Consider the following 24,531-nt stretch of genomic DNA (forward strand, 5'->3'; position numbering starts at 1 on the left):
CAGCTGGGGTTGGAGTTTTCGGGTGGGTTGAGCGAGAGTGAGTTGAGAGAGAGGAAGAGAGATGCTGATGAGTTTAGGGATTTCAAATGTGGGATATTTTTGGAAAATTAGTAATGTAATCATATATAATCAATTTTAATAACTATGAATTTAAGGAAATTTTTTTAAGGTATTGTAAGCATGAAATTTCAAATTTCCCTATTAAAAATACAATAATTGTCACTAATATTGTAAAGAAATATTAATATTGGCCATGGAAAACATAGTAAAGGCCAAAAGGAAACTATTACGTCTTTGGAATTGGAAATGAGTATCATCTTAGTTTCAAGTTTACCGTTGCCTTGCTCATCCACTGTGATTCCTTCTCTCTACAACTCAACTCCTTCGAACCCATCACTCTTTTCCACCTCAGCTCGATTTTGTCTTCGTCTTCCTCTATTTTCTCGCCATTTCAGAGTTCCTACCGCAGCCAAACCATCGGCCATGGAAGCCGTCTCCACCGAGCATAGTGGAGCCGCCGATAACCAAAGTGACTCTCCATTGATGAAGCTCCTCTTCGTCGAGATGGGTGTTGGCTACGACCAGCATGGGTGAGTCTTCGGATTATAGATTTCATCGCTTTTCACTTTAAAAGTATCGATCTTTAATTAAAATTAGGTGAAACAGCCAAAATATTACTTCGGCTGCAATGCGTGCTTGTAGAGATGCCATTTCTTCCAATTCGATCCCTGCTTTTCGAAGAGGTATTTTTTCGTCAATGCCCGATTTGGGTTTCTTCATTATAATGTAGCATTTGATAAATCTTGTTGTCATTCCCGGGATGTAAAGTGATTGAGATATATGGTTCTTTTGTGGGTTATAATTAAATACATTTTGGGTAGCTTAGGTAGTTCTTCTGCTAGAATTTAAGCAGACATTGATGTTAATTCTGAGATTCTCTTGATCACAAACAAGATGGATACAAGAATGAAGACGAAGCTTAAAACTGAAACATGATATATTTCTATGTAGTTTGGAATCAAGAAAAAAATGTTTTATCCAAGGCAAGGCCTAGTTCAAACCGATATTATATGAAGCAGGAATAGACCTAGTACAAAACAAGGTTCTGAAAATCCTCATTGTGCTCAAATATTGTCCCATCCTTTACAAGGACTTATTGACATGTATTCCTAAGTGTAGGTCAGAGTCGAAGAAAGCCAGTTAGTTATACACTTGGCTGCTGTCCAAGTAAATCCTAATTATTAAAACCAACACAATTGACTATAACTGATATGTACCAAAGTAGAGTCATCTACTTCATGGGTCTTGTGAAGGTTCTTGGCATTGATAGGAGTGCTTTGAGATTTGAGTTTGATGATTAGTATCATGTTATGATGCGACAGTCAATGAAGAATTGTTTGAGGATAATCACACCATGAAATTTTAGTTCAACGTTCCGAAATTTCACTGAATTGATGGTTTTTGGTCTGGTTTAAGATTTTAAGTCTTGTTAAGCTGTTGTTTTAATGTTTTTTTTTATTGGAAATTATTTCACTGCTAATTATACAGTATAAATGCAGGGTCCATACCTGGTGTTTCATTTGATCAAATGAAATTACAGATCAAGCTGGGAGTGCCGCATCCTCTCCAACAATCTTTGGATATTGAAAAAGTTAAATCAGTTTTTCCATAGTGAGTATCTTTATATTTCTATAACCTGGATGCAGTAGTTTCCTTACCTAAACTATTAGGAAGTTATTTTGATCATTCCTACGTAATCACTCAATCAAAGAGGATGAATATCTTTCAAATTTTCATTAAATTGCCTTAGCATTTTTATTTTCATTAATTTGTAGAGGATTAGGCTTTAGAATTTGTTGAACCAAATTAAAAATATAATTGGAACGAATTACCAAATGTATTTTTGTGGCTGAGTCGCGGACTAAGTCGCTCTCTTTAAGACGTTTCGCGGTTCTGCCCGAAGTGTGCACGGTAGTCTAGCAACCATAGTGTCTCCAGGATAAAACAACCTCTGTATGTATATAATTCATTCTGCACCGAACGATATCGCTCTGAAACACCCCAAAAATATTTGCTCTGAGAAATCATAAAGAGATTGAACAGAAAGGAATTTTTTGTGTTGAAAAGTTGTATTTTGCTGTAAGTCAGGTGTGACTTAAATAGATGTTAAGTCGATCAAATTAGAACGGTTAGAAGAACGTTATTTCAATCGTGGTTCATGGGTCATTAGCAGTTAAAACGTATCACGTTTACTGCTTCTATAAACGCGTTTAAAGAAAAATAATTAATTAATAAATAAAAATATTTATTAATTAAATAATTTTTTTTTTCTGTAAAAAATAAAGTGACATCACAACCCGTGCGCCAGCTCAGCTCGACACGGTACGGTCGGACCGCAGTAGCGGCGCACGCGTGTGATGGTCCGGTGTGTGAGTCCTCACCCATTCGCACAAAATTGAGTGACCCTTAGGTCCCAAACCCAATTCTCAAAGTTACACTTTATATACACTTTCAAGGAAGTGTTCCTATCCCAAGTGTGACTCAAATCAATATCACACACTACACTTCTCAAATTTTTGTAAAATTTTAACTAAGTTCCAACAATCCCCCACTTGAAATTTTTTTTAATATCAGAAAACTATAAGACAGTGCTTAAATAAAAATATCTTTCGATTTGAATCTTAGTGAATACGATTTATATTTTACTAGAGTGACTTGAAGTCTTGAACTCTATCTTTAACATCATACTACGCACCATTCTTTTGAAGGGTGTAATCAAAAAGCCTGTGCTTTAATGGCCATGTACGTCTATCCCAGTATGGTGAACGTTTTAGAAATTTTTCCCCAAATTCCATAGGAAGCGGCCCCACTCCCACATTCACATAGGTGAGTCTATCAAGAGTACTCCTGTAGCTCGGTACTCCACTCCACATAGAGTATAGATCTCATTAAGAGTTTCTATTAACTCATCCTCTTATCACTTCAGAACTTCATGCTTCTCATATAATAATAGCATGATCAACACATGTAAGAAATCAAGCTAGCTGTAAATTAGATGTAAATTTACATTTAATGCTTTTTCATTTACTCTAGTGTTCTAGGTGTTCACATTGTATTATATATACCCTTTGTATATACTAAAATAGATCATCAGAAAACAAAAATCATTTTCTCTCATTTGCTTCATGGTATCAAAGCATGTAAAACCTTCTCAAAGCATTTTATTTTTCTCATTCCTTCTCTTCTTAAATTAGGGTTTAGAGGCACTATCTTAGAAAACTAATTAAAAGGAGTTTTCTATTCTCACCTCCGACCCAGGGAGCTTGTCCCACCTCCGATTGGAAAAACTCAAAAATTCGGCGTCCATCTGAGTTGCGCGTGGGCCCCACGCACCTCCCTCCGCCGCGAATCTCTCCACGCGCTAGCACGTGGGCGCGCGTGGCAGTCTCCAACGGCGCGATGTTTTCCACGTCGTCTCTCTCAGGTTTCACCATCTCTGGCTCTTCTCCGACTCCAACGATGTTTTTCTGGTGTTGTCTCTCTCTGTTCGTCTTCTCTGGGATTCGATACTTGTTTTGTCTTGTTGTCTTTAGAACAAAACTCATTAAGAGCCATCTCTTTAGTCGCAAGACAATGCAATACTCATGCACTTCAGGTTATTCAAACTCCTCATAACCCTTGGATTGTGGATTCTGGTGCTTCTGACCGACCATATGTCAGGTGATAGATTACTATTTTCTTTTCTAAGTAAATACTCTCATGAAAGTACTGTTCGCATAGCAGATGGTTCGTGTTCAAGAATTGATGGAATTGGAACTATAACAATCTCACCAAGTCTTGTCTTAAATTCTGTCCTTTACGTTCCAAAGCTTGATTGTAATTTACTTTCTGTACTCAAATTGAGTAGTGATCTTAATTGTGAAGTTAAGTTTGCTGCTAAGTTTTGTGTTTTTTAGGATGTGGAATAGGGGAAGATGATTGGCTATGCTGAGTTCAGTAAGGGCTTGTTGCTAAAAATCGACAACCCCATGTTTAACCATGGAAATAGTTGTTGTTTCTCCCAAGGTCAATTTCTTTCCTTAGTAAACCAGTCCAATAAAATCAATACTATCATGTTATGGCATTACCTTCTAAGTCATCTAAATTTTGTATATCTTAAATACTTATTCCCATCTCTATTTGTCAATATGGTCTCTCAGGTGTGATATTTGTCAATTCTCTAAGCATTCTTGTCACTCTTTCATTCCAAGACCCCATCAACCCTCTCATCTATTCTCACTTATTCACGGGGATATATGGGGATCATCCAAAATTCAAAATATCAGTGGGGCACATTGGTTTTTAATACTATTTGACGATCACAGCCGCCTAAGTTGGACATTCCTCATGAAAGAAAAATCTGAAACAAGTCATATTTTTCAAAATTCCCACAAAATGATCCAAACTCAATTCCAAACAAACATCCAAGTGTTAAAAACCGACAATGCTCGTGACTTCTTCAATTCTGTACTTGGATCTTATTTGCAATCCAATGGAGTTGTTCATCAAAGTTCTTGTGTAGATACACCACAACAAAATGGCGTGGCCGTACGCAAAAATTGTCATTTACTAAAGGTAGCTTGATCTTTACTCTTTTCATCCCATGTTCCAGAAAGATTTCTTTTAGTGAAAAGGTGGAAGAAGGAAGTGTGGATATCCAAAAAATCTATATGAAAGACCGCCTAGTAGATGGTTTGCCAAAACCGATCAATAATGACAAGTTCATATGATGTCGATCCTCTGTTGGTTTAGCAGATAGGTAAGAAACATAACATGGGAATAAGAAAATATGACTTCAAGTGGGAGAATATTAAAATAGTACAGTTATATTTATTTATTAAGGAAATTCTTAATCTAGTTTATAACTAAATTTAAGAATGGCTTATATAAATTGATATTTATAGGTTCCCTAACTATTTTTGCTGTTAATATGCTTTAGACAAACATATAAATTGAGATGTTGTAATCATTTTTAAGTCATCTCATAATCATCCCATTTCTTAGAGAATTAATTTCTATTCCGTGTTTTCTTTTTATTGAGAAAGAATTGGATCTTCTTCTTAGCTAGTAAAATATTTTTTAACTCTAAGTTGTTGAGCATCCCAATTCCCTAACAGTTTATATCCCTAATTTTTAGGATATTAGTTGACAAAACTGATTGTACAACTTTTTGCAATTAGCCTATTAATGGGCAATTATTTTTGAGGAATAAACATACGAATTTTCATGGTATGGGTGTTTCTAATTCTAATAAAAAAAATTCCTACCATAATCACACCTGCCACAAATTTTATGTTTTTTCTTTCAAGCATCTCTTTCATCATGGAAGCTGAAATATAAAGCCTAACCTCAAATGCATCCTCCGGGGTTTGAGAACTCTTCAAACAAAGATACAGTTAGCAAACTCAAGAAATATCTATGTAGTGTTAAACAATCCTCAGTGAGCATGGTTCGATAGATTTACTAAGTCAATCATTCAGAATGGCTACGCTCAATGTCAAATAGACCACTCTATTCGTCAGGTTCTCATAAAGTAAAAGGATATCTATCCTAGTTATTTATGCAGATGACATAAGATTGACATGTGAGGAGGTGGTGGGAAGAATTTTTATCTAAGGAAAGCAATATTAAAAATCTTTTTAATCTTAGACATTTTCTTCGTACAGAAATAGCTCGATCAAAACTTGGCATCTTTGTCTCACAACATAAGTATGTCCTAGACTTACTAAAAGAAACTGGAATGTTAGGATGCAAACCGCTGTCAATTTCAATGGATTCCAGCAAGAAAGTTGGTTAAGAAATCGGCAGGACCCCAGTGGACATGGGGAGATATCAAAGGCTATAGTTGGAAACTTGATCTATCTATCTTATACAAGACCTGACATTGGTTTCCCAGTTAGTGTTGTCAGACAGTACATGAACAATCTTACTGAAGAACACATGAAAGTTTTTACTAGAATCCTAAGGTACTTGAAGATGAATCCTATGAAAGGACTTCTATTACAGAAAAGTAATAACATACAGATCAATGTCTACAGTGATGCATAATGGGCATGAGATGTAACTGAGAGGAGTACTTCAGGAACTATGGTCCTTTAAAGTTTCCAATTTCCCTTTTATACTTCAAGTTATAAATGTGAAAGTGGTTACATCCTTGGGGAATAATGAAAGTGGTGAGGTGTGAACATAGGGAATGTTCACAGCTTGTATACAAGTTTTCTTGAATGAGCCTTGCCACAATGAAGGTGGCACAACCCATAAAATGGCTTCTCGTCACTGAGAAAATTGAAAGTGCTGCAATTCAAACTATTTATACTCCATTCAGAGTTCAAACAGTCGGCATTTTCACCAAAACTCTTCCCAGGAATTTACTTTTGATGAATTATTGAGGAAGTTGGGAATGTTTGGTATACATAATCCATCTTGAGAGAAATTCTAGAATTAAGTAAATATTATGTATTTAATTTGGTATCAGTAGGGAAAACCAAATTATTTGAGATTGTTTATATTTATTTGTTTTATACCTCTGATTTGTAGTATATTAGTTGACAAATTGATTGTACAACCTTTTGTAATTAGCGTATTAACATGCAACTATTTTCGACGATTAAACATACGATTATTCTAAAAATCTTCAAATGGAGTCTTTGTTGGGATTGGGGTGCTCAACAACTTAAAGTTGAAGTTTGAATTGGTAAAGAAAATATATTAGTAGTTAAGAAGAAGATACACCACTCACAATGAGAAGAAAACACAGAAAAGAAAGTTAGTTTCTACGAAATGGTTATAAGATGATTTAGAAATTATTACATCATCTTAGTTCATAGGTATGTCTAATGTGTATTAACTACGAAAATAGTTAGCTAACCTAGAAATAACAATTATATAAATCATTATTTTATTTAGTAAATCTAAATTAAGAATTTCCTAAATAAATGATTAATTAAATATAACTTTACTATTTCTCCCACTTTAAGTCATTACTTCTTATTATCATTTTATGCAACTTATGTATCTGCTAGGCCAATAGAGGATCGACATCATATAAACTTGTCATTATTGATCGGTTTTGTCGTAGCATTTGATAAGTTATCATTCCTATGGATTTTTTTGGATATCCACACTTCTTCAATCTTTTTACGAACAAAATAATACTGAACTTATTTGTGTTTTGTCTTTGAGTGAAGGATTCTTTGTCAAGTGTAAGGCACTTTGACTATCACAAAACAAAGCAATCTTCTTTTGTTTGTGCTCAAACTACTCCAATAACATTTGCAACCAGATGATCTCTTTGCTAGCTTGTGTAGTTGTGACATATTCTGCCTCCGTCGTTGAAATAGCCACGATAGACTGTAGTTTTAAAACCTAACTTACATAACCTGTGGTGGATTTCACTTTTATCAAGATCACCTGAATAATCTGAAACAACGTAGCACTTGACAGTAAAGTCTAATTCTCCATCTTTAATGCAACATTTGAAGTACCCTTAGCATATCTCAAGATCCTCTTTACAAACACTCCAATGTTCTATACCGGGATTTGCCATGTATCGACTAACCACTCTCATTGCTTGTGCAATGTCTGGTCTTGTGCAAATCATAACATAAAATTAAGCTACCCATTGTTTATGCATACGATACTCCAGACACTTCCATCCTCTAGCTTCACTGTTAGGACTCCTATTTGAGAATAACTTTAAATTAATAGAGAGAGAGGTAGAAATTGGCTTACAAATTTGCATATTAAAGCGATGCAAAATTTTGTTGAGTTAATTTTTTTGAGAAAGTCCAATCTTCTCATTATTTCTGTCTTGGTGAATTCGCATCTCTAGAATCTTGTTTGCCACAAGGATCTACACTAAGTCTGTTACATCCAAGGTTCTTGATGGATTCAGATCTCTTATACCAACATATCGCACCTGATTGAGATCGTATAGAGATTTGTTGAACTTGCAAGTGAAGCTCTCTTTTATTTTTTCTTCATATCCTCCTTTTTGAAGCATATAAATTTCTTCTTCAAGCTCTCCATGAAGAATTGTAGTTTTTACATCTAACTGCTTTAAGTACAAGTTAAATGTAGCACACATTGTTAAGATCACTTGAATTGTTGCAAGTCTAAAAACAGGAAAAAATATCTTGTTGAACTTAATTCCTTCAATCGGAGGAAATCCTTTCACCACCAATCTAGCATGATATCACTCAACTTTGTCATTGCCAACTTGGTCTTATAGACTCATATGTTCATAGTGGCCTTCCTTCCGTGTGGTACTGGAACAAGATCCCATGTTCTGCTCTTATGTAGAGCTTCCATTTCTTCTTGCATTGCTGTCATCCACAGCAATGCTTCTTGGCTTTTTGTAGCCTCATGGGAAGTTTATGGCTCTCCATCCCCTATAAGTAGGCAGTATGCAACATTACTCTCCATAACATAGTCTTAGTGCCAAGCTTGTTTTCTCCTTTCTCATATTGGTCGTCGAACTTGTGGAGTTGAGTCAGCTTGCTGCCCTTCTAGTTTGTGCTCTAGTGCTGCTTCAGTAGAAATCTAGTTCTTGTTAATAGTTTGAGTCATAATGGTCTTTGGTTTTTCTTATAAAGTGCTATCATTTTCTTCTTGTTCTACTTTATCTTCTAAACATATCACGTCTCTATTGATTATCACATTGGGGGCAGTGGGATCCGACAGGCGATACCCCCAATACACATTTTGTTGTGGACTTTAAGCCATTGTTAATGGTCATTTGATATCTTCTTGTTTATAGAAGCTATGAATTTTGTTACTGGTATATTCTCTTCCGTTGTCTGTTCTTAAACTCTTGAACTGCTTTTTAGATTCAAGTTCCTGATAAGCCCCAATACACATTGTTTACTCTAGGAGACCGAGGGAACGGCTTTGGACAAGGGGTTATTTTGTATTCAGGTCTTTTAGTAATTTTTTCCTAGTTTTGTTTTAGTGGATATGTTAATGATAGAATAATCGTAAGAGTGGAAATAGTCTATCAGTTATTTTCCAAATTAAACACCCTTAAGTGATTCCATTTCCCTTATTTATAGGTATTGGATAACATAAAATGGTGCCAGCTAGGATATACAAAAAATAAGAGAAAACAACAGTAAAAGCCAGCTTGATAAAAATAAAAAGCCTCCCCCCCCCAAAAAAAAAAAAAAAAGAGAATAAAATTCTCACCTTGTCCTCAAGGTGAAAACAAGGAAAGGAAATGGCTCTGTGACAATGCCTTTTTACTCTGCTTGAAGAGTGTTTGTCGTGGTTTTTAGAGACACAGAAGATCAGTCAAGAGAAGGATCCCCCTTCAATTAATACATTCTGTTTGCCAAGTTGAAATCCCATGGTTCTATGCTTATGTTTGTTAGTGCTTTCTACAGCTTGTTGTATTAAGATGTAATCATATAATATGTAGCTGTGTAAGTCTGGGCCTTTCTACTTCGTTGTGGAACAAAATCTTTGGTTTGCAATTAGAAATGGCTATATCAAATAACTTTGCTAATCATTTGTTTGACCATTATCTTTCTTGTTTTGAACGATATGCAGTGGTAAGATACTGAATGTTGAAGTTGTGGATGGAGGACTAATATGCTCAAGTGGTGTGCATGTTGAGGAAATGGGAGATAAGAATGATGATTGTTACATAGTAAATGCAGCGGTTTATGTTGGTTACTAGCAACTTGTTTTCTCTAAAGTACTGAATAACCAGGCTTTGATATCTACTAAATTCAAAACTAAGAGACAAATAATGAACATTGAAGAGGGGGAACATTGTTTTATTATCAACACTGCTAGAAAAATAAAGGGACTTACACAATAGTTTCAACTAGGATAAGATGAGCCAAGTTTATTTTGAACTAAATCCTTACACCACCTAGTGGTTACTGAAATCACAATTACAATGCCTTTGCATTGTAGATAAATGGGTTCCTATCTGTCAATTCCCAATACATCATTTTGGTTAATTATAATCAATCACTTTACAGTTGGTTTTCTTTCCACTGTTTTATTATTATACATCCTACCAATGGAAGTGAATGAGAGATTTTCTTTGAGTCTCTGAGCTAGTATACAGACAATTATTGTACATAAATGACAGAAGATGTTGTGGTCTTGTGGTTGAACTTCAAAGAAGTGCTGCATATAAGAGCTGGTTCCAAGTGTCAGGCAAACCTGGAAGACACCAATGGCTGCAGTCATTGCCTGAATGGTCCCCACTGTATGATGATGGATGAGCATCTTTCCTCAGCTGTGACAGTGTGGTGATATCGAGCAGATAAACTGGTTTCTGGATACTACTCAGCACTTTGCTAACTATGGAGGTTTCTGGCGGTGCTCCGGCTGGGTATATTGATCCAGATAATGGTGCAAGTTCTCCATTGCAGCTCTTCTTTGGCTGGTTCCATTCCCGTCCCCTGTTTCACAATAACATCAAAATCATTTCAATTGAGGTTCTACTTCTACTAATTTTAGCATAGCATAACTAGTGGTATTGGCCCAGATCAGCCCTCATATATTTTACTAATGCCTAATCCAGCCAACCTAATACATCTTTCTTTCATAGCACCACAACCTTAAAAAATAGTAGAAATTACACTAATGATTTTTTTTTTTGCCACTTAATTTCTATTTTTTTTTTTTTTATTTAGAAATTTGCTTTTGTTATTTTTTTTTATGGGTTTTGTCAATGTAAGTACCATGTATATTCATTTTTTGCGAATTATTGGTCAAATATAGCCATTAATGGTCTTAAATTATTATCAGTACATTAACGTTCAAATTAATGACATGCCTAGTAATATATATTATTTATTATTATTGGCCAAAATTATTCGTAAACTAGTTACTAGTCCATTTGCACAAGTCTGATCTACACTACAGCACTTCTACATTATAGTAATGTTTGCACGTGTTTATCTACACTGCTTTATGTTAATGTTTGCTTCTCAATTTTATACTGATTGTTCTATTGACTAAGCTGTTTCGTTAGGGACTTTTTGTCAGTTTATGTGGAATACTTATTAACATATGCAATTATGCTGCTTGTGCTTATTTAACAAAAAGTAAAATACAACATTGTTTTTAGGTCAATAATTCAATAAATTGTTATGACAAAAATGAAGTGAAGGTTTAGCTGTGCTTACTGATAATGGGTGGGAGATATTCCTTGGAAGAATACTTTAGTTGTTGAAGGGTCAACATTGAGGTCAACCCATCTCGCCCATGTACTCATTCCTTTAAAAAATGCGGTAAGCCTGTCCATATCTTTGTACAATTTGGTCCCCTCTCGCAAATAGTCCCATCTGCCAAACCAAAACCAATTACACAAAATTACATATAGATAATATATATAAATATATATATTATATGTATATATATCCAAATAAAAAAACATACGGCTGAGATTTTCCTTTGTGGAGCCACCAATGCCAGGAATTGAAGATGAGAACGTCCATTCCTTTCCAAGCATTGCCATCCTCAATGGAATCTAGCCTCAGTACTACCCCCACGGATTCTTTCACAAGATCCACGAGATATGGTGTACGGTAGAGGAACAAAGTTACTCCATAGTCCTGCAATTGCAAACACACAAGTCCTTTTAAGTTTTTTTAGTTTGTTTTCTGATATTAAAATCAAGTACGACAATTCTTTTATTGATGGTTATTCTCAGAACATACATTTATATATATAAACTAATTCGATTGGACTCGTAAGTTTGCTCGTGTAATGACAGTGACAGACTCGGGAGCCACTAGTTTTTCATCCTTTGAAAATGAGACCTCAATAACCACAACTAAAGGTGTTCTTAAAAGTCTAAAACTTCAAACCCTTAAGAAAAGTATTAACGAACGAAACCACATCTTATAAAATAACAACTATACAAAGTACGTCGAAATACTCAAACGTCCACGAAACAAATAAAAATTGGGAAGAGAGAAGAAAAAAGAACCATTTGATTTATTTTTGGAAGGAGACTAGAGCTGCTAAAGCCACAAGTTTTAACTGATTTCTGTTTTTGTTTTTTTGTTTTTTTTTGTTTTTTTTTTGAAAGAGAAGTTTAGTCTAACAAGGAGCTTTTTATGTTAATTAAAAGAAAAGGGGTTCATTGAATGTATGACCAAACTTAGGTACTACTTATTGTCGACTTAGTGGGTTATGAATGAAATTAATAAAGTTATATCAACAAAATTATTGAAGTAGGCTGCTTGCCCACATACGAGCACAGGTTGGCAAGTGGTTGATAACAGCCTGTAAATTGGCGAATATGGCTACTCTCTTTTAAGGATTTTATTAATTATGTGAGTTTAGTGAGTTTAATAACAGATTGACAAATTAAGTACCATATTTCTAACTTGCATATCCCACGCAAAGTGAGCCTTTTTTTTCTTTTGATGTTTGAAATAAAAACTAGTGATTTTTATGATGAACTACTATTATCATATAGCAAAATTAATTTCTGTTACATCATTTTCTAATTTTTTTTATAACATAGCTCAATATTCTTTCTGATTTTTTTTTTTTTTCTCGAGAGGAAAATGTGTTACATTGAGCAATGTTAATTTACGATATTCCTAAAGAAACCCCTTAAGTTAAAATTATTCCTATTTCACCTTTTTTTTAATGAAATATAATAAAAGAGGTAAAGGCTCACTTGGCTTATTTAATTTGTATAAGAATTTTTCTTTTCAAAATTAGTAAACATTTGTATAAGAACTCTGTAGTAGGTTTTAAAACTTTTAATTAAGAAATTGTGTACTTTAGAATTAAATATTCTTCAACATTCTATCTAATATAATTATGGCACTTAAAGGCAATTCATTTCGTAATGTTAACTCAAGGAATGAATTTCCAAAGAAAAACGCTTAACAAAAAAAAAATAAAAAGAAAAAGTTCCACGTTAAAGCAGAAAAGTAAGAAATTTGAATAATTAATGTTGAAAAATTATACCAAAAAAAAAAAAAAAGAGCACCACCTCAACAAGGTATCCCAATGCATTTTTTTCTCTCTCTTTTTTTTTTTTTTTTTCAGAATTTTCACCGCATAAGTTACAATTATAATTTTTTTACTTATTAGTGTACATTGTTTTGTAGTTATTAGGATGTTTTTTAAAAGAACTTGAATTAACTTACAATACTGAAAACATATTCAAATGATTTATAATAGGTATTTCTCTATTTTATGATACACACTAGTGTCAAAGAAATTGTTTGAACATTATTTTTTTAATATATAAATTATTAAAATTTATATGATAAATAACTATAATTTGTATTATCATATCATATAAAAAAATGTGTGTAAAGGTACACTAATACATTTTTAGTTTTTAATTTCTTTGGTGCATCCTAGATGCCCCATTAATATTTCCTGCCCTACTATATCATAGAGGTATTTATTTTAACATTTTTTCCACATTTTAATAAATATAACATAATTTAGACAATTAATATTAGAGCAAGGTTTGATGTAGTGTTCTAATTCAAAACTGCCATTTCCACCCACCGAAAAAAGAGAAAGATAATAATAATAATAATAATAATAATAATATATAAAAAAAAAAGAAAAGAAAAAAGAAAGGCAATCAACTAAAATGTGCGGTATATGTATGTGTTAGTCCATCTACATGGACTCTAGTGGAAAGCTAAAATATAACATTTATATTATTTTTTTTTAATATTTTATATATTAAAATAATAATAAAATTGATAATAAGGTTATTAATTTTTATTTTTTAAATAAAATTATTAATTTTATATTAAATATTAAAATTATGTATTAGAGCATAATATTATAATTTAATAAAAATTTATCACAAAGTTATTTTTTTTTATCAAATATAGTATAATTTTTATATTTTTCATTAAATAGGTATATAATGTGGTTTAAATTTGACACATATTAAAAATTGTGTCAAATTGTCAAATTTAATACAAAATATAATATGAGTAAAATTTTACACTACATAAATATTATTTTTTTTATTTTTTTTTTGCCATTCATTAATATAATTAATAAGTTTTTATATTTTTATTTATATATTTAATTTAATTTTTATATACTTTTCATATTTTTTTTTTTATATATTTGTATTGATTTTTTACAGTTTTTTATTAAAATAAAATTTATTTTATCCTATTAGAGTATAATTAAAAAATATGGAGTCAGAACTAAATTCAGTATAAAATTTACACGATGGTCGAGAATTCGAATGAAAAAGGAAAGATAATATACATGCTTATCGAAATAATTGAACTTTTAATTTTCCTCCTACATCATTGTCAAATTGTTTATTACTTTTGAGTTTTGACAGTTACAATATTATTCTTCTGACCTAGTAAAAGAAACCTTTCAACTAGCTTCCATCAATTTCTTTAGGGCAGAAACATAAGTATTATGAACTCGAACTTTAAAAAGAAGAAAAAAGATAAAAGGAAACAGAGATAGTTTTTCGTTCATTTAATTTATATCACACAATACGTAATATTTAACCAATCAAATTGGTGATAATTCAATTTTCATATATTTTGAGGCTACTATGAAAAGGACATATAAATTGATTTTGGTAACTATTCAGAATTGCCCGACATCTATATATGTATATAAATTGTTTATAATACTATTACTAGTATTTTAATTATCATTGTATTCCTTTTGAAGGGGTCTCGGGAATGTGGGCTCGGAAAAAACATGTGGCTCTTCTTTCACATTTTTCTTTTTCTTTGAAGAAGGTAAAAGCTTCCAAAAAGAAAAACAAATTTTATAATAATAAAAATTAAAGAGACAAACCCTACAGACATAGTCATGCAATGAACAGAAGAGAAGAAAAAAAAAAAGTGTAGTGGTGGGTAGAGTTAAGAGTACCTGGAAGGTCACATACGATAGAGGAGTCCTTCTCACGAAATTTGTCTTCACATTCGGCACCGACGAGTGAATAATACACACCAACGATTCCCACATGTTCAAACTCAGTGAGTCACCCACAAACATTATCTTCTTACCTCTCCACTTCGTTAGAAAATTTACCCCATCAAACCTACCAATATTTCAATACCAAATACATTATATACAAAACATATTATACAGAGCTGATCTCATCTAGTCTAACTACACCTGGTTTGTATCTTTAATCTGATGAGCTTAAAAAGATATGTGTTTTGATAAAGGTGACCAAATTTTAAGGAACATGAACAAATCAAATGCTGTCATTATCTGAAGATACATTCAATTCAAAAAACATGTTCCCCTGTTTTTGCAACAAAATAGACTATCTTAGTGTGTGTGTGTGTGTGTGTTTATATAAGGATATATAAAATAAAATACCTGGGCAAGTCACAAGAGTCAGGTTTCCAGGCGTACTTAAGATACTGTTTATCTGGTCTACCATACTTTTGGCAATCAAACTCAGGATCTATAAAGGGACAAGAGGAATCGTAGAGAGGATAAGAAGGGTCAAAAACCCATTTTCCTTGAAACAAATTACAACCATTCAATTGCTTTCTTCCATTATATCTACTCACGTTGTAGAAAACATGCTCTGCTTTTGCTTCTTCCACAAACAATACCATAACCTTGAGAAGAAACAGAAGAAACAGGGCTTGTTGGACCCGCAGCCCCATTTTGGACTTTGGACCCCAAAAAAACCAAAACACTTGTCTAAGAGGAGAGAAACAGCAGTGGTGGTGGAAAAAGCTTGTGGTTTATGTCCCATATTTATACTGCGTGGAAGTGAGACAATGTACATTGAGAGATAGAAAGAGTGTGTGTGTGTGTGTGTAAGAGAGAGAGAAAGAGAGTCTTTGGCTTGGCGGGCTCACATGGCTAAACTCTACGAGTCTGTGATAATTATTTTAATACTTTTTTATTTTTTATTTTTACGGTGAATGGCGTTACGTTACAAAAAAATCCTGGATGGATTTTGGGTTTTATGGTGAAATGTGTAAAAGGAAAAAGAGAGGAAAAAAAAAACACAAGATGTTTAAAACTCCAATGCAATGTTTGTTTTGATTTTTATTTATAATATTTTATTAAAATTGGGTGAGTATGATGTTTTCTTGTTTGTTTTGTTGTGTCATGGTCTTGAGTAAAAAGTTCTCTTACATTCCTGAAACGGTGGTCACGGACTCACGGACATCGTATAAAGCTTTTCTTGATCTTTACACTATTATATAATCCCAAAATTGGCGTCTAACTAATTAGTTATACAATTATAAGGAATTATATTTAAAATTTTTAACTTGTAATTATTTTAAGTTTATATCATCGCTATAGACTTTTTAAGGCAATAAAATCTGAAAGAGGCCCTTAAGTTTGGAACAACATTTTGTAGGGTAAAGAATTATTTGATGGGGGACACTTTAGAGAGTAGGGGATAATAGAGATATTGCCATTTATGAAAACAAGTGGGCTAGTTTCTGAATCTTGCCTCAAAATTTATTTGGGATCGGTAGTACGATAAAACTTTTGCGATCTAATTTTGGAGATTGGGATGCGAATCTGATCCATAGTTTGTTTTCTCCTAATGAAGCTGTAAGTGTCATTATTTTGTGATAGATTATTTTAATAGAATATCTAGTCATGTCTGGATTTTTAGTCTGTTTTATCTGCACACTTGCGTAATGTTAAATTGGTGTGAGTCTGTTATGACTTATCGTTAGGAGTTAGTTAGTGCCAGGTGGATTGTTCTGTTGGGTATAAATAATCGGTTTCATTCTGTAAACAGATTATCCATAAAATTGATATTGTTAGTTAGTTCAGTTTCATCGTGGGTGTTAGTGTTGTATCTTGTTGTTCTTGTTGTTGCTTCTACAGGTCTAATTGTATAGCTTAAAGATGGTCATCTATGGTGGAAAGATCAGAGCCTGAAGTTACTGAGTTCAAACTGAAGGGAGTTCAGTGTCAACTTCGTCATTAGATCTGAAGGGATTTCAGGTTGAAGAAGTGTCGAAGACGAACTCAGTTGCTGCACAAGGGATTGTGCACTTGCAATCAAGATTCTTGATTGCTGTTGGTAATTCATTACTATTTGCTGTAAAGTTTGTATTAAATTCCTTTAGAGAGAATTGGAAATTGTAATACGAAACTCTTGAGAATTAGTAGATGAGATTACCCTGGTTCGGGGAACCCAAGCACTAGTCGGCTGAGATGTGTTCTCAGTGCAGATGAAGCTTGTAAATCGTTGTGTGTTTTACTGTTTTATTCTCAATTCAAGTCTGAAATTCATATGTTGAAATCAATCTACTCAAAGATAATCAACTAGGTAATCTGAATCATTAAAATCAACAAGTTGTACTTTCAATTTGTATCAGAGCCTGAAATTTTCTAAAATTTTTTGTTAGATCCTATACTTGTCTGATTCTTGATCCTTGATTCTTGATTCGTATTTGAGGATTGATTTTGTTGCACTAACCACCTCTGAGTTCTCTCTCGAAGAACTACTGAACAATTGTGTGTTTGTTCTCTGCTCCTCTGTGCAGGATGGAAATGTTTAGAGAAGGAGGATCAACCTCGAGACCTCCGATGTTGGAAGGAGCCAACTATCCATACTGGAAGACCAAGATGCGTGCTTTCTTGAGAGCTATAGATGAAAGAGTATGGATGTCCATAGAAGAAGGATGGTGGAAACCAACGATGATGGAGAATGAAATCTTTATCCCCAAACCCATGAGCCAATGGACCACAGTTGAAATGGAAAGAGCTAATTTCAACTCGAAGGCCCTTCATGCTCTGTTTAATGTTGTCTCCACGAATTAGTTGAAGGTCATTGCCAATTGTGAAATTGCAAAAGAAGCATGGGAGAAGCTGAAAATTAAAAACGACGGAACTGATGCTGTCAAGAAATCAAGATTGCGTGCCTTGGCCAAGGCTTTTGAAAATCTGACCATGGAGGAGGATCAGTCCGTAGCAGATTTTCATGCAAAATTGTGTGATATCTCCAATGAATCTTATGCTCTGGGGAAAACTTATTCAAAATTGGTTCGAAAAGTTATTGGTGTTCTCCCCAGAAGATTCATGTCCAAAATTATGGAACATTGAGCTCATCGGGTCCTTGCAAAATTATGAGCTGTCACTGTCCAGGTGGAAGAAAACCAAGAAACAGAAGGATGTAGTGAAGGACAAATCTGATGCGAGTATTGCACTTATTCATCAAGAAAACAAGAAACCAGTTCTAGAAGAATTGAATGGCATTGCTGACGAAACCGTTGCCTTGGTAACAAGAAACTATGCGAAATTCTTGAAAAAGAACTACAGAAGAAATTTCCCAGCTGATAAAGAAAATTCTCTCAAGAAAAACAAAGGTGTAAATTTCAAACAAGGAAACCTTCTACTGATCAAAATAGTCGAGGAATTAAGTGCAGAGAGTGTGATGGATATGGCCACATCCAGGCTGAGTGCGCTAACACACTCAAAAAGAAGAAGGCCCTTGCAGCAACCTGGAGTGATAGTGAAGAAGAAAAGAACTCCACTGCCAGTGAAGGATCAGATGAGGATAAGCAGGTACTGGCATTCATGGCCCGAAGCCGTCACCCAGTTGAGTCTAAAGATGATGCAGTCTCCGCTTCATCAGAAGCTGATAGCGTAGGTCGACAAAATGCTTATGAAGAAATGTTTACACAATGGGAGTACATGACTAAACAGATCCGTGGTCTAAAAAGTTCTCTAGAGCAAGTGGAGACTGAAAAAGGAAAGTTAGAGGACACATTCAAAAACCTCAACAGACTTGTTGATGAAAAGGAGAATGAAATCTATAAACTCATTCCTGATCTAATTAGAACCAAGCAAGCTCTACAATTCATTCCCCCAGGCACAACAGCTATCAATCAAACTCTACAGCTTCAGAAGCCTTATGGTGATCGAACCTCCTTAGGCTATAAGATCCTGTATAAACAAGGTAATGACCTGTTTGTTGAGAATTCACTTCCCTCAAATGTCGATTCAACAAAGAAGGAAGATGAGTTACTTGACGTCCCAACCACCATTAACTAATCAGACTCATATGAGAAGAGACAAGTTCCAATTGGACCCACTAAACTCAAGTTTGAAGGAAGGAGGATTGATGTAGGATTTCTGCCACAGAATGACAATTTCATTCCTACATGTCATTTCTGCAATAGGAGAGGTCACATTCGTCCCAAGTGCTACAAATTGCAGAATTACTTGAAAGCAATGTTCAATCGACCAAATAGTTTCCCTCAACCAAATAAGTCACATGGACGCAAACCTTGTCGAGAATGGAAAATGAAGTCCAAACCAAATCCAAGTGTTGGATTAGTTGCAAAGCTATCTCTGTCTGCCTTTGTTGAAGGGCAGTGGTATCTTGACAGTGGATGTTCTCGTCACATGACTGGAAATAAGAAAGTGCTAGTTAACTACAAAGACGAAAAAGGGGAATCGTGACATTTGGCGATGGTAACAAAGGGCAGATTGCTGGGAGAGGTGATGTGAACGTGAATGGAGTGGCTCAGTTAATGAACGTCCTATATGTGAAAGGACTCAAAGCCAACCTCATCAGCATCGGTCAATTGTTTGACGACAACCTCTCTGTAAGTTTAACTAAAACTCAGTGCTTAATTTCATCTGATGGGTGTGTTGTCTTAGTTATCAATCTGATTAGTTATCAATATAAGAAATTTGAAGTGATTGATGTTTGCATGAATTTTACATGCTAATGGTTTAATATGTTTAATACATTCACACACACAAAATCAGTTAAATCCAGATCATATGTTTATTCACAATTACAGTATCGTCAACAAAGTGGAATGTGATTGTGATCATATGAATCAAAAGACTTGGTCCCTATTTCATCAGTGTTATTGGATTTACACTAATGTGATAATCAACGATGATGTGTACTTACACTTGGAGTAAGTGTTATGTTCTTTCCAGGACATTAGTAAAGTATACTAGTTTCGAATGTATGGAGTATACATTGACTGGACCGATATTGTAACTAAGTTAAGATATTACAAACTTACCGTTATATATATATGTTTCCAAGTCAATATCAGTAGTTGATCTTAAGATTAAAATAATCTAAATCCTGATATGCTTAGGCTCAACTTAGGAGTGCTATTCATGTTCTTTGATTTATTAGTTAAGCCTACTTTTAGGTCAGGGTGATACGTATATTTTGGGAACATGATAGTATGATTGAGTGGGAGTGCTAAACATAAATATGGAATCTATAGCTTCTACTGGTGTATAGAAGTCAAGTGATGATTCCATTCGAGCTTAGCAAATAGAAGTAAATGGATGAGCTCTTGTTTAACTGACTAATTATTAGATCACTAAACACCATTTACAGGTAGCTAAGTGTTTTAAGGGGCAAAATACATTGAGGGGTGAGAACGGTAAAGAAATCCCATCTCGATGTAGATCATCTATATAGAGGATCTTTAAATCACAATAAGATTATAACAATGGTTAAATGAGATAGCATATTGATATCGTGGAGCATATAATATGCTCTATATAAGTCTGAGAGTGCAATTCTAAGTTCTAAGAGTGGATTCAACGAAGAATTAATAAGTAGAAATTTCCTTGGTAAATTTGGTTTACTTATTGGAAGCTCAGCATATAGATCCATGGTCCCCATTCTAGTCGAGAACATTCTGCTTGTAAGACTCAATAATTGATTCGTGATTAGTCAATTATCATTCTAAAGTTAGACTATGTCTAATTTTATGAATTTTCACTAAGCAGGGGTGAAATTGTAAAGAAAAGAGATTCTAGGTTTATTTATTTATTAATGGACTTTATATGTCTAGTTAATAATTACATTAAATGACAATATTATTTAATAATCTATTTTAGTTATTAAATAATTAGTTTTGGCATTTAAATGGTTAGAATTGGAAAATTGGCGTTATTGAGAAAATAGAAATAAAATTTGTTAAAACTGCAAAATCAAGTGGGGCCCATTATAACACCATGGCCGGCCACTAATTGTGGATTTTCAAATTAATATTTTCATTATTTTAATGCCAAATAATTGCTAACCTAAACCTAGTAGTTGCCTATAAATAGAAAGTGATGGCTCAGTCAAAACAACACAATTCATAAGTTATCTGACAGAAATTTCTCTCTTCAGAAAAACTGAGCCTTCCCTATTTTCTTCTATTGGCCGAAACCCCTTCTCTCTTTTCCTCTTCGATATTTCGTGACCCTAGTGAAAGAGTGAGTGCCCACACACAACAGGCATTAACTCAATCATAGATTGGAAGACTGTGAAGGATCAAACTCAAAGAAGAAGGACATTCGGGCTCAGATCTTGATAATACTCTGCGACAGAAAGGATACAAGGGTTAGAGATCTGAGTGGAAGGAGACATTAATTCCACTGCATCAATGTAAGGTTTTCTTAACTTTATATGTGTTTAATTTATCGTTTTAGAAAGTTCATATTTAGGGTGTTAAACAACATACTTGTGAGTAGATCTAAGATCCTGGTAAAATAAATTTTCAACAAGAAGTCTAAGACATTCGGATCATTCTCTGCCCTGATATTGAGACTGCAAACTGAGAAAGACTCCAAAGTTGGAAAAGTATTTAGGCTGAGGAGTGACCATGGAAAAGAATTCGAAAATTCCATATTCTCCGAGTTCTGAAATGGAATGGGAATTCTTCATGAATTTTCAGCCCTAAAAACTCCTCAGCAGAATGGAGTTGTTGAGCAGAAAAACAAAACTCTCCAAGAAATTGCTCGAGTCATGTTGCAAGCCAAGGATATTTCAAAACGGTTTTGGGCTGAAGCAGTCAATATTGCCTGCTATGTGTGCAATAGAGTTCATCTTCGCACTAGTATTTCTCAGACTGCTTATGAGCTATGGAAAGGGAGACCCCCAAATGTTAGCCACATGCACATTTTTGGATGTACATGTTATGTTCTGAATGATCGAGATCACTTAGCCAAGTTTGATCCCAGAAGTGATGAAGGAACGTTTCTTGGGTACTCCATCAACAGTCGTGCGTACAGGGTATACAATAAAAGGACTCTCTCTGCGGTCGAATCAATGAACGTAAAATTTGATGACTTAGAAGGACATGAAGAAGTGTGTGTCGAGGATGATGCCCCTGTCCTCTCTGGACCTAGACCAGTCATCACTAGACCAACTCAAGTGTATCCTGACACTCCTACAGAGTCTCTAAACACAAAACCAGGTGTATCAGGTGACGATCAAGCAAATGTCAGTGACCCAGGTAGAGGAAATGAAGTTAAGAGTGCCCTGACCAAAGAACCCCAACAAGCCAAATTGTATAAAAATGGACCGCCCTCCTGGGTTTAGAAAGCTCATCCTCAGGCCACAGTCATAGGAGATCCAAATGATACCATGGTCACTAGATGAAAACTGCAGAACCTGTTAGCATTTGCATGCTATCTATCACAAATTGAGCCCAAAAGTGTCAGAAATGCCCTATTGGATGAGTTCTGGTTGGCTGCGATGCAGGATGAAATGGGAAACTTTAAAAGACTTGGTGTCTGGATAATGGTCTCTCGGCCAGATGGTGCAAATGTTATAGGAACAAAATGGCTCTTTAAAAACAAGTCAGATGAATTTGGGACAGTGACTCGAAATAAAGCTAGGCTTGTGGCTCAAGGATACAGTCAGGTAGAGGGAATCGACTTTGATGAGACCTTTGCACCAGTGGCCAGATTAGAGTCTATAAGACTGCTACTCATCATTGCATGCTTCATGAAGATTAAAATCTTCCAAATGGATGTCAAGAGTGCTTTTCTCAATGGGGTAATTTAAGAGGAAGTCTATGTCAAACAACCGCAGGGATTTGAAGATCCACACCATCCCCACCATGTGTACAAGCTCAATAAAGCCCTATATGGAATGAAACAGGCTCCACGTGCTTGGTATGATCGACTCACCTCATTTCTTATTTCTCATGGCTTCATCAGAGGTACTGCAGATAACACTCTATTCATTAAACATATTGAAAAAGGAATTTTTGTTGTCCAAATATATGTTGATGACATCATTTTTGGCTCAACTTGTCAAAGTGAAGTACATACATTTGTCACCTTAATGACTAGTAAGTTTGAAATGAGTTTGATAGGTGACCTTAATTTCTTTCTAGGACTTCAAATAAAACAACTAGATCATGGCACATTCATATCACAATCAAAATATGTCAAGTCTATATTAGATAAGTTTGGGTTTTCACAGGTCAAGCATGCACATACACCAATAGGCACCACAACCAAATTGTCACGAGATGAGTCTGGTGACCCTGTAGACCCCACTCTATACAGAAGTATGATAGGTGGATTACTGTATCTCACAGCTAGTCGACCTGATATATCCTTCAGTGTAGGCTTATGTGCCAGGTATCAAGCCAATCCTAAACAGTCCCATCTCTCTGCGGTCAAAAGAATTTTCAAATGTCTAGCTGGGACAGTTAACTATGGTCTTTGGTATAGTTGTGATACGAATACCACTTTGGTAGGATATAGTGATTCTGATTGGGCAGGATGTCTAGATGATAGGAAAAGCACGTCAGGGGGATGTTTTCACATTGGGAATAATCTAGTCTCGTGGTATAGTAAAAAACAACAGTCGATCTCACTTTCTACTGCGGAAGCAGAATATATTGCAGCTGGTAGCTGCTACACTCAATTAATCTGGCTGAACAAAATCCTCACTGATTATGGACACCCACAACACACACTGACCATTTTTTGTGACAGTACAAGTGCCATAAACATCTCTAAAAACCCTGTGCAACATTCACGGACTAAACAATTTGACATCAGGAACCACTTTATACGTGATCTAGTTGATTCAAATATGTTGTCAATATCTCATGTGCCCACAACTAATCAATTAGCAGACCTTTTCACTAAAGCTTTAGATACTCAAACTTTTACTAACTTAAGAATATGTATTGGTCTCTGTACTATCTAATTTGTTCCCAGTGTCATCTGATCAATTTTTTTTGCCTATGAGTATTATTCTACTTCAAAAGTGCCTTGAGCAGTGTGTTGTCATTTCTATCTCCATCTCCTATAAGCTACTTCGAATGATAATAAGCTTGAATCTTCCCGAGATAAAAAGGCTACCTTTTCCAGATGCAATGGGAAGAGCTCTCTTAAACCTTTTACTAATAAGTAGTATGCTCCTTCTATATTTGTTCTTGGAGATCAAAGAGGACGACTACATCTCTGGAAGAGAGTGAAAGCCATGTTTGGGTACTAGAGAAAGAGCCAGAGTGTTTTTTTTTTTTTTTTAAAAAAAAAGGCTTTATCTAAAACAGTAAAAAAAATAAAAAACAACATTCTTAGATATTCACATATCAGTTTGTGTTTCATTGAGAGAGTGGTCTAGAAGATCTCCCCTCTTTCTGGACCACATGAGATCACTGCTCACACACGTATGGAGATTCATGTCTTAGTGATCCCATGAGTATCATTGTGGATGGGTGTGCTGAAATGATCAGTTGCTTAGGGTGTACATCTTTTTAATACTCAGAGGCTTTATTCATG

General features: G+C 34.5%; 3 protein-coding genes across 3 annotated transcripts; 2 read left to right on the plus strand and 1 right to left on the minus strand.

Annotated features, from left to right (window-relative positions):
* The first annotated feature begins 152 nt into the window (after positions 1-152).
* LOC115698008 (uncharacterized) lies at positions 153-10,034 on the plus strand. The gene is made up of 4 exons (XM_030625188.2): positions 153-590; positions 667-743; positions 1,560-1,671; positions 9,586-10,034. The coding sequence occupies exons 1-4, from the start codon at positions 307-309 to the stop codon at positions 9,713-9,715; spliced, it is 603 nt and encodes a 200-aa protein (XP_030481048.1). The 5' UTR covers positions 153-306; the 3' UTR covers positions 9,716-10,034.
* Positions 9,789-16,028, minus strand: LOC115698007 (protein trichome birefringence-like 38). The gene is made up of 5 exons (XM_030625186.2): positions 15,361-16,028; positions 14,902-15,073; positions 11,437-11,612; positions 11,184-11,342; positions 9,789-10,454 (listed from the first exon to the last, which is right to left on the minus strand). Exons 1-5 carry the CDS (start codon positions 15,654-15,656, stop codon positions 10,166-10,168), a joined length of 1,092 nt encoding a protein of 363 aa, XP_030481046.1. The 5' UTR covers positions 15,657-16,028; the 3' UTR covers positions 9,789-10,165.
* Positions 16,029-16,558: 530 nt separating this feature from the next.
* On the plus strand, positions 16,559-19,434 carry LOC115696583 (uncharacterized). The gene is made up of 8 exons (XM_030623476.2): positions 16,559-16,566; positions 16,760-16,848; positions 16,934-17,072; positions 17,514-17,628; positions 17,791-17,960; positions 18,115-18,337; positions 18,424-18,992; positions 19,152-19,434. The coding sequence occupies exons 1-8, from the start codon at positions 16,559-16,561 to the stop codon at positions 19,432-19,434; spliced, it is 1,596 nt and encodes a 531-aa protein (XP_030479336.2).
* The last annotated feature ends 5,097 nt before the right edge of the window (positions 19,435-24,531 follow it).

This window comes from Cannabis sativa, chromosome 7 (assembly GCF_029168945.1).
Source record: "Cannabis sativa cultivar Pink pepper isolate KNU-18-1 chromosome 7, ASM2916894v1, whole genome shotgun sequence".
Classification (NCBI taxonomy): domain Eukaryota; kingdom Viridiplantae; phylum Streptophyta; class Magnoliopsida; order Rosales; family Cannabaceae; genus Cannabis; species Cannabis sativa.